The sequence below is a fragment of the Zosterops lateralis genome (assembly GCF_965231275.1).
Source record: "Zosterops lateralis genome assembly, chromosome: Z".
NCBI classification, from domain to species: domain Eukaryota; kingdom Metazoa; phylum Chordata; class Aves; order Passeriformes; family Zosteropidae; genus Zosterops; species Zosterops lateralis.
The window spans coordinates 2,963,616-2,984,158 of NC_139800.1; the positions used below are offsets into that span (position 1 = coordinate 2,963,616).

The 20,543-nt window shown below is 37.5% G+C and overlaps 1 protein-coding gene across 5 annotated transcripts in view; it reads left to right on the forward strand.

Annotated features, from left to right (window-relative positions):
• GLIS3 (GLIS family zinc finger 3) overlaps positions 1–20,543 on the forward strand; it is a 170,151-nt gene that overhangs the window by 133,120 nt on the left and 16,488 nt on the right. For 4 of the 5 annotated variants that reach the window (XM_083882937.1, XM_083882940.1, XM_083882938.1 and 1 more), the window contains 2 exons: positions 7,800–7,941; positions 14,962–15,121. In XM_083882937.1, the coding sequence (XP_083739063.1) occupies positions 7,800–7,941; positions 14,962–15,121 (302 nt within the window). The remainder of the gene's footprint in view (positions 1–7,799; positions 7,942–14,961; positions 15,122–20,543) is intronic. The other variant, XM_083882939.1, reaches the window with a different exon arrangement.

Below are 20,543 nucleotides of genomic sequence, written 5' to 3' on the forward strand. Positions count from 1 at the left end.
ATTTCTCAGTTATAGTCCTTGACTCTATTCAAGATATTCTTTTGAAGAGAGTATTTTCGTGTATGACCTGGTACATGCATTTAGGTTCCAGTGCAGATAAATACAGAATCAAATATTTAAAGTAAAGGCCAGTGTTACATAAAGGATGCTGCAGTAAAAGAAAAAAAAATTAAAAATGAAATCTGAAAACCTCTTTCTGTGTATCTAAAATTGTTGATATTATCTACAGATTACCATGGCAATTTTTGGCAATCTGTGATGAGGAAAAAAATATGTTTGTGCTAAATGAAGCACCTGGTGGATAAGTATATGTTTATTTTACACATTTTTCTTCTCACAAAGTGAAAACTTGCCAAACAGATGTATTTTCAGAAATGGAAAGCAAGTAATCCTGCAGTTACAAGTATTTTCTTTGTCAGGCTGCATTTACTTGGAAAAACTGATGCTTAGCAATATCATAGAATAGCTGTAGCCCCAAATCAATCTAGCATGCAATAGTAGGTTTTTTCCTGCTTTTTGAAGTGAACAGGTCAGCTATCAGACTGATGTTCACACAAAAATCAGCTACAAGCCTCTTGGAACTGCCTGAATAAGAGGATGAAATAGAAAGGGTCTTAGGTATAATTTATATAACATTTCAGATGTGATACAACCTGATGTTTTAACAAAGGACAGGAAGAGAGGTAATATATATATATATGTGTGTGTATGTGTGTTCAAACATCTGTATGAGTGCTTTCTAGCTGTGTAGAGCATAGGAATAATTTTCAACAGAACTGTGGCTCTTTTGTTTATATTAGAAAAAGGCCACTGCACTCACTCAAACTTCTTTAAAGTAAGACTTTCAGGGTTTTTTTTTAAATAAAAGTTTCCTTTCACATCTGTCCCAGCTGCAATTTTTCCCTTTAAAGTCGTTTTCTTGGTGATCTGTATCATTTTAATGATGATACATTCCAAAGTATTCCTCAAATTAGAATACCAATCAAAAGAAAACTCTATTTTCTATATATAATAAAAGCAGATTAACTTTAGTGTTATCTATCTTAATGCAACAATGTTTTCCTCTTGTAGTATTGATTTTAAATCAGAATTTGTTCTTGATTTGAAATTTGCCAAAATTACCTAATTGTGTAGATTCCAGGTCTTTTTGATTTTTAATGCAAGACACTGAAAAACATTTTTTATATGTTTTTCTGATCTATGCTAAAACATGAAGATGGAAACCATTCTTATATTGAACTCAATTGTTCAATATAGTAACATTCTGAAAGTAGCTAAAGTAACTATTTCTTGCATAGAACCTAACATCACTACTGTGCAGGTAGGCTAGCTTAACTTGATTTTTATTGTTTTTCTGGCCAAGTGTTTAATTGAAAGAGGATCTAAAAGCAGGGGAAAGTAGCACATGTGCACACATGTCCACACAGGCATATCTGAAAGCTGTGGTAGACAATTAGCAGAACATTTTTATCTAGAAGTCCTGCACAGATGACTCACTGAAAACAAAGGGTAGAGAGAAATCCCTTCTGTCTTGTCTTGGTCTGGAAAGACAGGTATCTCCCAGGGAAAGCTGGAGCTTCCCTTGGAATGGAGAATGTAAACTCCTTCCCTCCAAATGATTATAATTTTGCAATTAAAGGGCTTTCAGGCAAAGATATGGGAATAGGAAAAACAGTTCTCTACTCGGAATATTGAAAATATAAATGTAGTGGTTCAAAACAAGCAAACAAAAAAAAAAAATTCCTAGAAACACCGAGAGAGACGGAACACAACCTGACACCCTGTTGATCAGGGTGTAGGTAGCAGTCCAATTAAGTCCTCCTGGAGTGACAGATGTGGTTCTGCTGGAGCAGAGATGATCCTGTAGAAGAGTCCAGTGGTGGTGAGATGGGTCTGGTGTTCCTCTGGGAATCCAGTGCAAACAAGCTGTGCTGGTGTTCTGAATCTCAGGTTTTATCCAGGTGGGAATGCTGGGCTCCTCCCCCTGGGTGGAGCATCTCCCCATGGGATGATAGAATTGTATCAGCCCTGCAGTGAGCCTGGATGGCCCATGGACAGCAGAGATCCCCTGGAGGGAGGGTGGGTGGTGCAAGAGATAAAGAAACACTGCCCCAGCTGGTTTTAACAGCTGCCCATTAACACCTCCCTGCAGCAGATGATAACAGAACACTCCTGGTTACATCCTGCATTGCAACCCATGACATGTCTCTATTGCTTCTGTGCCCCAGGATGTCTGTAGCCCCCAGAGGCAAGAATTAGGACAGTTTTTATTGATTCTGTGTCATTATCTGTTGTCAGAAATGTTAAGTACTATGCAAGAAAGTGCTGGACCTTGAAGCTGATCTTTGTGAGTCAAAGGATCCATATCTAGCAAGAAAAACCATAATATGAGTAAATGCTATCTTACAGCATTAACACATAGTGAACTTACAATTTTCTGGTGGTGACATCTGTGTACTCTCAATGCCATGACATTGAAGAAAGGAATAAAATAATTTTAGAGGAGTAACATAATTTTGCTCTAACTGTACAGGTAAATATTAAATTCCAGGAACTCCTTCAGAGAAGGTGGTGCAATGTGGCTCTGCACAGACAGGTTGTGCATTGTTCTTGCAATGTCAGCTTAAATTACAGACCATGAAACTGAGTAAAAAGTACTGACTTACTCTGTACTTGACATTAGTAAACTTAATACACAGACCATGTGAATAGCAGAAATTCATTCTTGTCTTTATACACAAAACAAAAACACATCTGTAGAACTATCACAGTTACTGTAAAAAAATCCCTGTCAATGAAACAGACCAGTATTTAGGGGCTTTTTTTTTTTGCTGGTTTTAGACATGGCAGACACAAATCTAACCTGCATAAAAATAAGTAGACTATAACTGATTTCTCACTTAAATATGTAAATACTTTCCTAGGTGCACAACATGCATGTGTATTAAGCACACGTTTATGTAAGCAAGATTTAAAATGTTATGATTTGATGAGATAATTATCATTTTTGAATGGCTGAAGGAGTCTAGACTTTGCTGAAGAATTAATCTAGTTGATCTAGTTAATCTGAAACAGGCAGGTTTTGAAGTTACTAAACTATTTTGTATGGTTTAAGATTTCTCAAGCTATACTACTTCTTTTCTTATGAAGTGTATTCATAAACACATCTATCATATGTTTTCCTTGCTGGTGTCTGTCTGACTTCTCTTGAACAGGAGCAATGCTGAAAAAACTATCCAGGTGATACAGAAACATGTAGATGTCAGAGGAAACACACATTGGTGAGAGAAAAATGAAAAAAAAAAATTTTTTCTTGTAAGGAGACATTTTCTCTGGGATATGTCATGCATCAAATCAACAGGCCTCTGCTTTTGAACTCAAATATGATGGAATTGAAAACTGAGGAAGAATCTTACTCCCTTCTAATTATTTCTGCATGTTTCATTTAATTTGGGTAATCACTTACTCATATGGAAAATGCACAGGAGTAGAATTTCTATCCATTGTTCTGAAAGGTGATAAAATTAGTTGATTGTCACAGACGTAAAACAGTTGTAAACCATGACTGAAAAATTATTTGTTTTGTATACTAGAAAAAAACTGCCACATTATGGCAGTGATTATGTGAAGTGAAAGAAATGCTTCTTTATTCCCAAATGCAAAACCTCACAAGTCGTACCATAAAATTGAGCTATTAAATTTTGAACAACTATTATTTGGAACAAATATCAAACACAGGAAAGTTTTAAGTGAGCAGAGCAATTGGTTGTTGAGTTGCACTTTGGTCAGCCATAAATTTAGGTTACATTACAGCACACAGAAAATGGTTGTGCTCAGCATGGCAGATGTGTCAGTTACTGATTTCTTTACTCAGTGAGTGACATACAGTCCTTAAAAATAGATTGCCAAGTTTTCAGTCCCAGCACGATTTTACTGGTGCTCAACTGAGTGATCATGAGAGAAGCAAGATGGTCATGGGGAAGTGATGTATTTCAGTCAGAGTGCTGGGAGATCTGTGCTGGGATATGATTCATATAGAAGTCAAAGAGAGTGTCAGCTTCCTTTTGCACTTGGATGGTAAGTCTGCAGTCCAGGCTGGGAAAAAAAAATTGCATTGTTGTTGAAAGAGAGCAAGAAATTGATGGCAGCAGTTATAAGTGGTCAATTTTTATTTCTCTTTTATAGCTTTTTTAACTGAAGATGAAATTCTACAGTTGCAGTGAATGGTTTGTGGATTTTGCTTGGTTTTAAGATCATCTGTCTTTGCATTGTCTGTTCTGTGTTTCTTGACAAACTAAAGAAGAATCATAGCTCTGAGTTTCCTGCATTTATCAGAATGCAAGACATTCCTTTCAGTTAAAAATTTTAATTACAAGTTTTCTGTGAAATATGTAGAAAATATTTGACTGAGATAGAGCGGGTTTTTACCCTCAATGTCTTTACAGCAAGAAGAAATTCCTTAATCAACTGTATTTTAACCAGAATCTGTGTTCTTCCCTCTGTTTTGTTCCAAAAATGGCACAGTTTATGCCTCCTTACAGAGAAAATATCTGGAAAAAAACATTGGAATGAGGATGAGTTTTAAATGGTGGAGGAAGGAGGACCAGTAACCAAAGAAAGCACTGTTTCTCTGTCAAGAGAAAACATTAATGGATGGTGGGAAATGGAATTTTCTAGTAGTTTGGGAAGCATCTGTCATTTAATGCCTGGTTCTATTGGAGGAAATTCACCCATTTCTGGTCCTGTTCCTCAAGCAGTAGAGTAGGGAGGGCTTTTCCAGTCCTTGCTCTCCTCCTTCCAGGGGTACCACAGTAATTACGCTTAAAGAGCAAATTACAAGCATACCTTGCAGGAGGGGAGAATAAAATTATTCCCAGCATCTCTTGTCTGGGGAGAGTTTATATAGAAGGCCTGTGGCAGTATTTTAGGTAATTTGAATTAGCATTTTGCATCTGCTGTTGCACAAGTCAGTGGAATACTCACCTCTTGCTCAGGATATTTCATCCTATGTACCTTAAATACATACCTTGTCATTCTAAAATTACACATTATATACATGTATTACATATTGTGATGCATATATGTACATGTATGTATGCATGTGTAAGTTTATAGCCCTTGTGATTGTATTTTTAGCCCCTGTGGCTGTAAATTCTAATCAACAATAGCCAATGCATGAAATAAGAACTATCCTCAGAAATCTGACCACAGCTATCTCACAGTGTTTCTTTCTCTATTTTTGGTTTTCTGTTGATGATCCTTGGTTTTCTTCATTTTTATAAGTTTTGAAAACCTAGAAAATTTATGCCAGCTCAGATTGTCAGGATAGGTTTGTTCTAAATATCAAAGGATTTGTGAATGCAAGATTACTGAACCATGCAAATTAGAAAAATCTGCAAAATAGGTGATTGCCTATTTTATTTTACAAGAATTACTTAATTCTTGTAACTAATGTGTAAATACTTAGCTCTCCTTTTCTTGTTTGTTTTTTTTCCATTGTTTTATCCGTGGGTGCCATCTGATATAGAAAAATTGATCTGTTTCTTACAAAATATATTCAGACAGCTTTATACAGGCAACTTCTATGAATGTGTATTCTGTGTGATAGAATCCTGATTCTTTTATGGAAGTCAGATTTTTCACATTATATTCTCTGTAGATTCCAGAGAAATTTAAATTCACATAAGGCTTATTAATAATGTAAGTGTGAGGATTTGAATGAGGACATATTTGACATTTAATTTCACTGAGTTTTATGAAAATGCCATGTTACCAGTGATAGCAGCAAACCTGGGACAATTACTGGATAACAGCTGACAGTGACATGTGCCAAAGTGGAAAAAACGTTTGTACTTGCAACAGATTGTATATATGAATAATAAACAAAATAATTTGTCAGGGTATTTCTTCCCTTTCTCCCTCTGCCACATTCTCCCTCTCCCTACAATTCTAGAAAAACAAATGTGCCTCAAAAAGGTAATTGTAAGTTTGGGGTTAATAATGCCTGGCTAAGTTTTTAAGAGAAGGAATTTCCAGCAGGCGGAGTGTGTGTATAGGCATCACACCCTGTGTAGTGTCTCCAGCTACAGGATCAGGTGTTTATGGTGTGTAAGACCAACTCTCTACTCAGTTGCCATGGTTTTACAGCAGTGCATATTGTCAAAAGTAATTTGAGTATTTATCAGCATTTTTTGGCACAAAGGTCATCTTGAGGCAATGGGTCTTTGCAGTCAGGATCATTTCCTCTTACTCTTCTTTCTTCATTTGCCCCATCCCTGGGGTGTTCAAGGCGAGGTTGGGTGGGGTTCTGAACAGCCTCATCTAGAGGAAGGTGTCTCTGCTTGTGGCAGGAGTGTTGGAACTTGGTTCCTTCAAATTAAAACCATTCTATTATTAATTTCTGGGTATAGTATATGCAGAAATTTGTCTTGTTGTTTCTCTTGCTCCCCTTAGGGTTTTTTTTAGAGGTATGTTCTAGTTCACTGTTACCTGCTCACCCCTATGATACCAAACAAGAGAGGAGAAGTCTCTGTGAGGTTTGTGTCTTGGGAAAGTGCAGCAATCCAAGTGCACCAGGTCAGGGTTCTTTCCATCATGCTGCAAAAACCTGGATGACAGGACAGGATATTTATGGACATCTCAGCCACTGCAACAGCCCACATGCTTGTAAGCACAGACCTTAATTCTCCAGGCTTTTAAGTGAATTCACCGGCCAAAATGAATTTAAGGAACAGGCAAATTTTTGTTATATATAACATTTACATCAGGCAGCAGATCAGGGCAGGCATCAGTCCCAGCAGCCTGCAGCAGCATCCACAACCTGCCCTAAACCTCAGGGTGCAGTCTGGCATTACAGCTATTACCACCCTTGTTAGGGTGCTGCAGCAGACTTTCTCCCTTTTCCTTATTTTGGTGTTGGGATTTTTATTTTTTTTTTAATTGTAGGATTTTTTACTGTATTTTATTGCAGCCTCGCATTGAGACTCTCCATCCAGTTTAATCCAAAGGAAAACTTTTGTTATGAATTTGTTTATTAATCGTGTGTAGAGCGAATTTTCTGGTGATCAGCCAGATAAACAGATTTGCTGTTGATGGAGCAGGTACCAGGCGAGTGGCCATGCATGCAGCTAGGATTACTGGCAGTGACAGAGCACTCACAATTCTGCTATAATGTGAAAAAAAAAATGTAGTCCTAGTGTGTTTAAGAATGGGGTCTCAGGACAATTTTAGTCCATATAAAGTGGTCCCATTTCCAATATAACTTGCCTGTGTATTACCCCTCCTGGCTGCTTTTTCCCAGTCTCTCATTTCCAGTGTTATGAGCACCTTTGCTCTTTTGGTCCTGCAGTGAGGTGGTTCAGGGCACTAAGCCAGCATGAAAATATTTGTATTCATTATCATACCCCTCCACTGATATTAGCAATGTCAGCCAGACATTTGATAAATGTCCAGTGCCCATTAACCAGGCCACTCCTCTCTTTTGCAGTGTGTGACGAAAGAGCACACTGAACCCCTTCTGTCCAAGATCCTACCTGTACAGTGGTCCTTGTCCCAAGTACAGTCTTGTTAAGCATCTGGAAGTGTTTTCTTCCTCAGATTCAAAAAGTGCCCACTAGAATGCAAGGATGGTATTAATGAGGATTTAAAAGAGAAGATTTCTGATTGTTCCATTTCTTCCTTTAACCTCAACATTTCTTTACTGTGATTTTTCACTATCTTGATTTTTGTGGTTGTTTCCTTACTTTTGTCCATGTCCATCTTTTGTTATAATTTTTCCTTTTTTATTGCTTGTTTTTCAGTTGAGATCCAGCTCAGAGATTGGCCAGGACATCCTGAATGACTGCCTGGCAATCCAGTCCCTCCAGCCAGCCCTCTCACCACATGATGCTGTAGATAACACCATGGGACACTCCCCAGGGCCTACTTGTGATATTTACCCAGGTACAGAATAAGACAGATAAAAAACTGCTGTGTAATTCCTCACTTAATATTAGGGATATTTTGTAGAGTAGAATGTACTCTGAAATCCATATCCATCTCATAAGAAGGATAGAATATGAAAAGTTATATAAAAAAGATAGATTTTTAAATATGTTTTTATATGTTTCATAGAGGGAAGCAGAACAAATCATAGTATACCCATAAAAGGACTTAATGCAATATAGATGGATATTTTTGCTCTGTAAGGCACTTGATTCTGCTACCAATTTACTTCCACCATTCCTTGTAGACATCTTGAATACATTAGGCTTCATTTAAAATCACAGTATATTTCCACTGCTTTGTTCATGGATCACATATCAGTTTGTCAATTGATCTACATTAAGGAAATGCTGCATTATGAGTTCATATATTTTGACTATAAATATACAATAAAAACATTCACACTATGAATGTAGCAATCCTATTGTATTGTTTCAGTTACATATCTGAGATTTTACTACTAAAATACCTTTGTCATACCTGCCTACAGTTACAATTTTTGTTAATATTTCAAATAAATTTGAAACCATTGGTTAGTTGTGAGTGATAATAAACCTTATAGCTCAAGAGGGTAATGGACAGGTTGTTAACATTTTTTAATGCAATATTTTAGTAGTTGTGAGAGCATCTGTTTTTAACATTCAGGCAGAATGTATTACGTCTTTTATCACCTCAACTTTTAAGTGAAAACCAGAAAGTGAATGAATTTGGTTCATTGATGTTATCTGCAGCGATGAAAATGACATTTTATGAAGTGGTCACTTCAATAAGTGGTTTTATTTTACTGAGAGGCTTGTAAACCTACCAATTCTATTTCATGTTTTTGTCAAGGCTGCTGTGAGTCATGCAGTAGTTGGTGATGATGTAGGTTTATATGACAAAAATCATGACATTTAAAGCTGTGATTGCTTGTATTCTAGTTTATTAACTAGTTGGTATCACTTGTGTGCTGTTAACTTTTAAATGCCTTAGCCTGAGTACAGACTGAGTGTGATATTTGCTACGTGAAAGAAAAGGGAAATTTCAGATTTTAAAAATGAGATTCTGGCCAGAGAAACTCTGGGAACATGCAGTTGGTTATAGCTGTTTATTTCACATTGTACATTGAGAGGGAGTTGGATAGTGAGGAATGCTGAGATTTTAAAAATAAAAAATGGTTTCACCAAGTGTAACATGCAAAACTGGGGGATAATAAAGACTCAGCTTTTCATTTTTTTTATCAAGTTCCTAGACAGAATGGAAGCTGGAATGGGATAGTGATTTCAGAAATTGAGGATATTCTCACAGGAAATAGGCGCAGCAATATGTTGAGCACTCCTCCTCTTAAATGTCCATCTGTGTTTGTTGGTCAGTCCAAACACAGGTTGACAGTGGCTTGGACAAGGTAAAGGTTGAAGCTGTTGCAGCTCTCAGCTGCATTTGTCTGCCCTCATGATGTCTCACAGGCAGCTCCTGAGGCTGAGACATTACTTTCTGTAGTCTCATTCATGCCTTGGCTTTCAGTTCTTGATGTTTGCAGCACTACTATGAACCTTGTTTGATATACTAATTTATTTTGGTAGTTTCTTTCCTGGCACTGCTTCCTATTGTATGGCAATTTTTATGGTAAGTTAATTTTTATGGTAATTATTCAATGTAGAATGCTCATTGCTGTGTAATGCTGTTCAATCAGTGTTAATCTCTGTGTAAGTAATAATCTGCTTTCTCTTACATGTATTCCCAGCTATCTGTAACCTGGCAAATTTCTCCTAGTTCTATTCACTTGTGTTGTTTGACACCAGTTAACTGAGGGTTCTATGTCAGGTAGAGATCAATCCATGTCACCTATTTTGACAACTACCTAATCCATATGAAAGAAATTGTTTCTTAACTATTCATCATTAACTATACTGCTGCAGGCTAATATACTATGTGAACAAATCAGATAACTCTAACAGGCAAGGAATTATTTTATTGAAATGGAAACATGAAATTCTTGTCCCATAGAGAGAAAGGTAAAATACACAAGAACATAAGTGTCTTACCTCAGAGAAGCTACCCTTCAAACTTCACTGAAAACCAATTTTTAATTTTTTTTTTCTTTTTTTTGTAAATATAGTTAACAGGTTTGGGACTTCTGAAAAATTAAATGCATTATTTTTACTGTGTGCTGATTCAGACACTGTATTAGGTGAAATGTCTCTGCTACTTTTAAAGTAGAAGGAGGAATAGATTTTCATTCTTCCAGTGGTGTTGAATCAAACTTTTCTTACTTGAAGGTGACTTCACTTATTATTGATGGACATTTAAAGCAAAGGTAGGGTTTTTTTATTGCAGAAGTCTGTAGAATAAATGTTTGAAAGCAAACTATTAGAAGTACCTAAGAAAAGTCAAAACTATATGTTTACATGCAAGTCCATTTTCACTTACCCCTGTAGTGACATGGGGTACTGGTTAAAATACAGTGCCTTTAAAATCAGTACTATTAAAATACAGTATCTATAAACACAGACACAATTAAATTAAATACAACAATATTTTTGATTACACACCTATTACTTGGAGTTAAGTCTCCAAAAGTGTTTTTTCTTATCTTGTAGTCTTTATGACTTCATAGAAGAAATCCAAAATTACTATAATGTTACTAGCATAGTGAGGTAGCATGACATTCTTTGCTTAAAACTAGCAAAAAATTACATTTAAATTATCTAAAGCAAGATTACATTTAAAGCCGATAGAATAAGGGCTAAGCATTGTGATAGTATCTAGGTTTTAGTTATGAAAAATACTTAGGCATTGGGGTTTACTCAGTTCACAGAATGAAGATGCAAGCAATGTACTCATAATAACATGGGGATGGTGGTTTTTTCTACTGTGAAATAGTATGAACTTACTTTGTATAGAGCAATCTAGAATCACTAAATCTGGAAGAATCATAAATAATGCAGCAGGAAAATACCACATCTTTTTACTGTGCAGTTTGGATAAAACTTGTCCATTTCATATTTAAGCACAAGCCAGAATGTGTGACTAATTTAAAAGTAGTTAGTGAATATCATACTAAGCTCTGCTCCAGAGCAACCAAAGGATCTTTCTAAAGCTCATCAAGGGCAGGATTTTCTTTGCAAGTTGTAATTTAAAATTCGTATCAGTAAAGTTACAGAACTTCTTTGAATTCTGAGTATTTCTTAAATAATGTCTTAAACTGTATTGTGAACCTTTGACCTAACTACTTCTATGCTGTGCTTTGCTTGAGTAACACTTTTCTTTGGTTTTTATATTCCCCACTGAAATAGTACTAGGCTGGGTGCACAGGAGAAACAATCCAATCCCCCAGGAGTTTGTTTCTAAGGTAATGAATAGGAAAGTAGGTAGGTACAACAGGCAGGTAGAGGATGAGGAACAGATTAATGAAATTATTAATTAATGAAAGAATTTTATTAAAGCAATTGTTCTAGTGAGTCCCTAAGACATGTCTGAAAAAAAGAAGTCTAGGGTATTTTTTTAAAAAGTGGTCTGTTTTTTTTTCTTTAAGAAGTAGTTCTTTAAGGGTGACAGCTTTGGAAACTAGTTACAGCTCATTCCTGCAAGAAAAAAACAAGAATAAGAAAGAGGAACTGACACATAAATGGCCCTTGCTGTGTAAAACAGAATTGTATTTGATGCATAGGGAATCCATGCAAAAGGAGCAGTAATGCAGGACTACCAATAATGAAGAGGATCTCTGTTTTCACCTTTTAGGCTGAATTTAAGTGTTGCACACATATCTACAACTCCTGCTTAATGTGATCTAATCCCAGGTAGGGCCATACACACATTACAGGGGACAAAATTGGTTGTTGTGGTCAAAATGCAGGACTCAGCGCTTGTACTTTACTGGCAACACTTTGAGCAAGTAACTCACATATAACAGCCAACCCACAAGGAAAGCTTGATCCCAAGAAAATGTAGACAAGTTTTCTCGCAGTTTCTAAAACAGTGTCCAAAGTTTTCTATCAGTCTTTGCTAGTGAAGTAACCTGTCACTGACAGTATTTTTTGACAGTATATTTTGTACAGTATTTATCTGTACACTGCTAATGCCTGACAGTGTTTCCCTTTAGGTAGTAATTACAAGATTCAGGTAGTAGCTTGGACCAGTGCCATGTCTATGCTGGGAGATTTTAATAATTGCATGTTTGCCAGGCAAAAGCTGCTGATACTGTGATTTCACTTCATTGGGTGCCCTCAGAGGTGCTTTGAATAACACAGTATTTTGAAAGAAGAAGTACTGACAAAAGTTGTCTTGCACTGCCAGTATGTGTTCCCTGGTCTCCCACATTGCTTTATTCCAAAGCACAGTGGGAGCCTAGATACACTCTTCTCTTCTGGCATGCTGTGAGCATTTTACATACCCTGAGTAAAGGAAGACATTTTTGCAGCTGATACATATGTGTTTTATCCTTAAATATCCTACCTGGTCCTCTAGTCCCTATCACAGTTAGCTTTTACTTTACACTGTGTACTTTGTCTTCATCAGAAACAGAAAAATAAAGTACTGCTGGGAAACCTAGACAGAAGGTTGGGAAATCTATCCAGTGGCTGTCTGTGCTTGGCTGCAGATAACCTTTTCCCAGAGACAGAATAACCATGTTTTGGGTAGTGCTGTGGCAGCCTGTCTGAGCTACCACAGTCTGAACCAGCTAGAAAATCTTGCATGGAAAATTTTGCAAAATTTTGCCAAGCATGGCTCACAAAATCCTTGCATGGAATGCTAATAATGGCTGTGGTAGAGAGCAGCTACTTCAGGAAGAACAGCTCTTGCTCCCTTGTGCTGAAGACCTGGTCATAACTCAGCCTTTTTACTCCTGATCATGAAGAAGTTTATTTTAAATGCAAAGATCTCAGAACTGGTAAACCAAGCCATTGTGTATTTTGACATAGTTTTATTAGTTTTTGTCACGGTAAAATGCAAATTACCCTATTTTTGCCAAGGAATAATTTAAGTAGTCTCTTTTTATTTAGACAATCAGGGCTTTCCTTTGCAGTGTCCTGATTTGTTAAATATTCTCTCTGTTTTTGTTGTCAGAATGTGTGCTTGGTTGTTTTTCATTATTTTTTTCTGTGCTGCATATAAGATAAAATAAGAATTTCAGAAGTTTGTTACTTTGTTTTTTCCTTCTGCACTTGCCTTAATGCTACCCTAATTTGGAAAGTAACTTTTGGGGTGCTTGAGTAAAGTGGGGAAAAAAAAACATTCCCCTATCTCAGTAAGGAAATATACTCAGTTCTTTCTTTGTGAGTTACTCTGCTGTCTTAACTGATGTCTCATCTTCCTTTGGGATCTGCTTCCTCTGTTCCTCTAAGGTTTGGGATGTCTTCCACTGCCAGGTGTCTGTTGTCACTTGGGTTTAGATTAGGAGGTTCTGGTCCACACACAGAAATTAGGAATTAGCAAAGAGCAGAGCCTGGCACCAAGTTCAGCCTCCACTCCTCCAGCTTTGACCACCAGTGTCAGCTTCCCCTAATCTTTGACATTGGCTCTACAGCAGCTGGATTGGATGTTTTTATTCACAAAGTGGTTTTCTATCTGTCACCTTGCATTGTGTCATTTCCACCAGCTGGAAGATGTCCAGGGCTGCTCGTTAATGAGGCCACAGCATAATTAGACTAATGAGCCTTTCCTTAACTCTGTCTCAGCTTGGTGAATATTCAGTGTGTCACAAAAGTGGGCTTGTAAGGATTAATAGAGTCTTCCCAAAAACAGGCTCAGTAGTTGAGAGATGAGGTCAATTTTCACCCTTTTGATCTTCTACAGCAAAATTCACACCTGTGAATGAGAAAATGATGACCTGTGAAATAATTTTCTTGAAGACTGATCTGGGGTGAGGCTACCTCTAATGCAGTCTTTCTTCTGCTGGGATTGCAGCATCCATGCATGTATTTCAGCCTAGAAATGTGTTTTACTGGTGACACTGCCCCTTGGGGAACTGGCTTAACCTCTAGGATTTTATCAAGAAACTCAAATCACTAGCTCCAACATATTCACTAGCATAATGTCAATTTTATAGGTAGAATTTTACTCTGTAAACTAGACCTGAACAATATTTTTTTTTAAAAGGAGATTGGAAGATACAACAGACAAACAGGAGAGGTAATTTTTATCCCTTAGGCAGACTAACTAATTCATTCTCTGGGTTCATAAAATATTTAAGAGCATGTATTTGTCTGCCAGTCAACATCAGCATAAGCTACCTGACACAGATGTCAGTAGAAATAGCTGGGTAACTGGATTTTCAGAGATACTAAGATATAAATTTGTCTGATTTAATTTTATTTGTTTTAAAGGGTTACAAGAAAATAAGGTTACAGGATTTGGGATCAATTAGGGTATTTGAACAAAGTCCTTAATTGCTTTTTGTTTAGTCAGGAAGGAAACTTTCCTTATTGAAAAGAATACAAGAGAAAACTCACAGAAAATTATTAAGCTGTTAAAGATGGTTTAAAATTTCTGTATGTATTGCTGAGGAATCTGGGCCAATAATAGCAATACTGCACTTCAAGAAATTTGTGATTTTTACAGCTGAGGGGAAAATGTAGAAAGCATTTCACATTTTTTTAAACTGTTCTTTCTGTTCACTAATTCTGAAAATACATCTCTTAGGAAGCATTTGACACCTTTCTACAATAGAAAAGTATAGAAGATTTTTCAGCCTTATTCAGACAAAAATTCCAAGACAATGAGCATGGCTGTGATCATTCATGCCTGGCTTTATGGAAATGTCATTTGGAAGCAGCAATGAATGCTTACTTATTTTCATGTGGGTTTTCTTCTTCCCTTTGTGTGGAAAGCAACACTTCAGAAAATCCTTGATTTTTTTAGTGGCTAAGAGTTGGCACTACAGCCTGACAGGAGGGGATGCATGTTGGCGTTTGGTCATTTATGAGTATTGTTGTTGTTGGGTCAGTAATCAGTGCTGTTTTCTGCCTCATGAGCATTATTTCTCTCTTTTACTTCCAGCAGCTGTGATCCCCAGCACACAGATAAATCAAAGTGGAACAGCAGCTGGGGCAGTGTCCTTGTCCCACCCCAGCAGCCACTCTTCCCCAGGACAAAACCTCCAGGGCAGCCCTCTGCATCCTCCCCAGATCCCTCTTCTTGCTGCTGCAGACCCAGAGAGGTAAGACCCTGTCCCTGAGCCTGAGGCTGCACTGTCCCCAGAGCTGCCAGGATGGGGGGAAACACAATTCTTGGTGTGCAGAAAGGCACAGGTGGCAGCCCTGGATTAAAAACTGCTCTTTAGATGTTTAGATGGTAGATGTTTATCCAGAGAAGGAGAGATGCAATGGAATAACAGTGTTATTCCAGCCTGGGAGGGAGGCTTTCCATCCATCTCCATTGCAGGAGCTTCCTCTAATCCTTTCTTTATCCCAACAGAAGGGCCCAAGCAAGGGAAGTGACACCAGCTGGCAAGCTGAACACAGATGGCCTCAGCCATACCTCACAGAATAGGGGGCCCTGAGATTCATATTTTTATTTACTTGTGGGAGAAGAGTCATATTCTGTCAATATTCTCCCAATACTAAGCAGTTCTGAAGGAAGACCTTGCCTTTTCTCCTTTTTTTTTTTTTTAATTGCCATTTTATGAAGAGCAGTAGATAATGAGCAGATTTTTATTTCACTGGTTTTAGAGTTTGATTTATAGTCAGGATTTATTTTAACATACACATACAGTTATGTATGTGTTATTACATGCTGGTTAGGTATTGTGAATTCTATGATTTTAGATATTTCAGTGACATAAAAACCAATTGCTTGGGGGTGTTTTGATTTTCATCATTAGACATTCCCTAAATTATTTTCACCAATCTTTCCAACTATTCAGGTAGTGTATTGTACTACAGATGTGGAAATCTATAGTTCATTAGGCCAAAAGTCCACCAAACACAAGTCTGAAGAGGACTAAGTAAATGGTTTTAGTGGAAAAGTCAGGAAGATAGCATCATCACACAAAATACTAAACTCTTACTCTCTGCTCATGGATACTTAAACATTATTTTTTTAAATTACTTTTTCAGCACTCTAAGTGATAAATTGCTGTATTTCACTAATGTATTTCAAAGTATTTAATTTCTTTGAGTGACAGATATGACAGTAATTTGAAGAGAGTACAAAATCCCCAATTACAAACCTGAAAACAACATTCACTAGATTTCAATTACTGGTAAATGAGCATAATTTCTTTGGGTGAAAGCAATATTCATTCAAGAAGATAGAAGAACATGATGTCTCGGGAAATTAACAACAGGTGAAAGTACATTTTTATTTCAGACTTCATGTGTGAATTCAGCCACTGGAGGTTGTCGAGCTTTTTTTGTACGTCAGTCTGAGGTGGAGCTTACTGCCTCACAGTCACTGGTGGTCACTTCCTTCCCTTCCTTCCCTTCCTTCCCTTCCCTTCCCTTCCCTTTCCTTCCTTCCTTCCTTCCTTCCTTCCTTCCTTCCTTCCTTCCTTCCTTCCTTCCTTCCTTCCTTCCTTCCTTCCTGCCTGCCTGCCTTCCTTCCTTCCCTCCCTCCCTCCCTCCCTCCCTCCCTCCTTCCCACTCCTGACCCCTGATCCTGGTCTTCTTCCCTTGTGCTGGCTCTGTTCTGGGCACACCCTCTGGCACTGTCCATCTCTCTTCCCTGACACAGAGGATTTTCTCTTCCAGTTTTCTCTTCATTGCATGGTCTGTCTAACATCCACACCCAATGATTTGCAGAGCATGAGGTGACAGGCAGGGACACATTAATAATTGTTATAGGTATAAATGTCATTATAAAAGATAATGATCTTATTAGCCCATTTCTGCTGTAAAACCATAGCAGAGGTGCCTAGAGTGAGACTTCATTCATTCAATTCATTGAATGCATTTTAGATGTCAAGATAATAAAGTATTCTTTGGATAATAAAAAGCTAACTCCTTTTTCATGTGTTAAGTGTATACACACACTCTCTAAAAAGGCTTTAAGTGCTAATTCCCATAGGTGGAGCTGCTTTGGATTAAAGAAAAGTTCCAGTGTTTTCATTTAGAGTGTGACAAATGGCAGTTTAAATTCAGAAAAGGAAAGAAGTATCATGGCAGTGTTGGTTTAATTACAACACATACTATAAAAGTTAAGGGAAATGTTTAAAAGAAGAACTAAGACAGAATCTGCATCTTGAATCTAGCACAGTACACTCACCCATGATCCTGGTGAGTTGGCTGTCACCTCATTTCTTGGGTGTGATGGGAACAGAGAAAATGTGAACAAACCTTCAGGAGAGAAGGTTTCAAGTTTCAAGGTTTCAACAAACCTTCAGTAGAGAAAGGGGCAGAGACAGTGTTTTTGAAAAGTGTGAATCACCCTGCTCATTTCAACCTCGTTGCTGAGAGGACTGCAGGATTTAGGGATGCAGGTAGAGGATTTTTTGCCCTGCATGCTAATGAGGGTTGGACTAGATGACCTTTGAAAGTCCCTTCCCACCCAACCTGTTCTGTGGTTCTGTGCTGTGTGGTTCCTGACACACTGTGCATGCCCAGGATCATTTCAGAGCTAGCACAGGCTGACCAGCACTTGCTCCAGCAGAAATCTGTATTTGTTGGGCAGAAGCTGATCCCAAACTGGCCTGGCTGTTTGATGGTGCTGGGGGCCAACCCTGTGCTGCCTTTTTTACAGCAGACTCAGGTGTTTGAGAGATAGAAGCAGAAGAAAATAGGAACTTTCTCTACATTTCCAGATACCATGGGATAGGGCAATAAAGGGAGGATTTCTTCTGTGCCTGTCTCTTCTAGGTGGTGTGAGGGAAAGTGTGAACTTGATTTAGCCTTTAATAATGTGAGAAAATGAGCCAAACATGGAACACATCTTACATTGCATTCATTATGTGCACAAAACTCTGAGAACACATCCTGCAAGGCAGTAAGAAATTTGAATCTAAGAAACCTCTTCATTTATCAAAGGAGAGAAGATAAATATTAAAGTGCAGATTTACATTTTGTCTGTCCCAGCTCTTTGATGCTAACTTTGAGTGCTCTGCTGATGTGAAGTACTGCAGCTATTCAATGAAAGTACCAATGTGTACCTAAAAGCATGTCTATATCAGGGAATATGTACTGCACTTCCTCTTCACTCACTTCCTTAGTACAAGAAGGCATGAGCATATAGATAAGCTGAAAGAACTGTCTAATTAAAACTCAGATTGAAATTATGGGTTTATATGGCATAGTTAATATATGTGGCTCAGTGCCCCAAAACTGATGGTGCTAAATGTTTGAAATTAATATTTTTAAATTCTTTCTTTATTATCCAAATATACATCTTGCTTTTGAGCCTGTCAATCAGTGCAAGACAAGAACAAAAATTTTCACAGGCTTGATGTTCCAGATGATTTTTTAATCCACCTGTGACCCAGAGCTAGCAGAATGTCCCTAAAGTATGATGCACCACAGGAATTTCCAGAGACTGTGTCACGCTGACAAGAACTTAGGGCCAAACTATTCAGTTTAGCAGCACCATTATGCTACAATAAGTCCTACAACAGTGATTCTTCTGGCTTATTTCAGTGTGTGGTTATATTCCCTTTATGATTTCACTGTAAAATAGTAAGTAGCTCCAAGCTAGACTTCCAGAAGCAAAAAAAGCCTCTGCATAGTTCTGCCCAAGAAGCTCAGACTCCCAACATTCACATGTTACAAAGCCCTTTGTATGTAGCACACAAAGGGCTGCCTTTAGTTGACAGTGTGGTTTTGAAATAAGTACATTAACTTTTTTCCAGGTGTGGGACACTTCAGAGGATTGCCTGTTAGTCACGTTTTCTTTTAGTGGGCAAACAACACCTATAAATGACAAATTCTTGTGTCAGAGGTATCAGTGAGGCTAACCCTGAACCTGAGCCACGGAGTCACAGAATCCTGGAATAATTTAGGCTGGAAAAGACCCTTAAGACCATCAAGTCCAACTGTTAACCTAACATTGCCACACCACTAAACCATGTGCCCAAATGCCACACATCCACATGTCTCTTAAATACCTTCAGGGATGGTGACTGCACTGGGAAGTGTGGGCTGATGCCTGCCCATCCTTTCTGTGAAGATGTTTTTCCTATAATTCAATCTAAACCTTCTCTGGCACAACTTGAGGATGCTTCCTTTTTTTTTTTTTTTTTTTTGCTTGTTTCTTGGGAGTAGAGACTGAATCCCACCTGGCTACAATCTCTTTTCAGAGCAAACCTAACGAAGTTTGGAATTTTTCCCACACTTGTTTGTTTGGTTTTCTCCCAAAGGTATTTTTTTCCTCTTCTCCACATTTGCAAGAAACTTAGTTCTCTGATACAGTATATGCACAGAAAATACTGAGAGATTTTATAAAAAGTTACACAGTCTGCCTCCAGGGAGTCTGTATATTGAGGTGCCTGCTCACAGCTTCCTTCTTAAATTCCACTTTAAATTCTACTTAAATTCTCCTTTCATCTTCTCACCAAAGAGAAGATGAGGTACTGGTTAGTGAGGTTGCTCTTTCTTCCAGCCATCTCTTTTTTCAGCTCTATTTTGGTTTTCTTGCCCAAAATATTTCTGTTATGCAAGAAGATTGTATTTCTTAAAACAAACAAACAAACAAACAAAAAACCCACAAAACTTTTAGCAGAGAAATCATTGGAGAGAAACATGCATCATAGGTAGGTAAAAATTAGGCTTTTGTTATTTTGGTCAAATGAATATACTCATAACTTTGGGGGAAAAAAATAAGAGTGAAGACAGAAATACATCCAACACAGTTACATAGTTCCTGTCTCAAATCTTTAATGTTAGCAGCATATTGTGCCATTGTGTAGCATGGATTAATGGTAAATAGGTATATTATGTCTTTTGTGTGCAGGTGCAGTTTCTTTTCTTTCAATATATTTTTTAAAAATACTTGGTTGCAGTGAAATAAATTGAGGTGTTACAAAACACATGGGTTTCTAGGTGGAGAAACATCTTATATATATTCTTGCTACAGAGGCATAAGAGGTTGTTCCTCCACTGCACCAACGATTTATTTGTAGGTGGCCAACCATAGTAAAATAAACTGTATAAATTAAATAATACTTAAGTGAAATAAGTAATATATAAATTAAATAAAAATGAAAGTACTATATAAATACACCATTTATACTGTATATTATGACTCTTAGATTTCCTTTTTCCTTCCTTTTCCACATATTTCTTAAATTTTGCATGTAGTTGTAGTGACTGTTGGCTGGGCCAGCTCCAGTAACAAATGCTAGAGTAAAATCTCTTTTTTCATGAGGTCATGACCAGTCCTGGTCATTAACAACCGCCCTTTGCATGTGGCATTTTAATTTATTTCATCAAAACAGGTAAGCTTTGGTAACTTTGTCATCCATCTTGCTCACTACCAAATCCATTCATTCTCCAGCAAGACACTTTTTCACAGCTAAAACTGGAAAAGAAAAATTTTCTTAATGGCTCCAGAAACATTCCTGCTCAGATTTTACACCTGTCAGGCACAGGAAAGGGCAACTTTCTGCAAATCTGGCTGATTCCTGATTGAATTGACACCTGGGCTTGGCTGTAGCT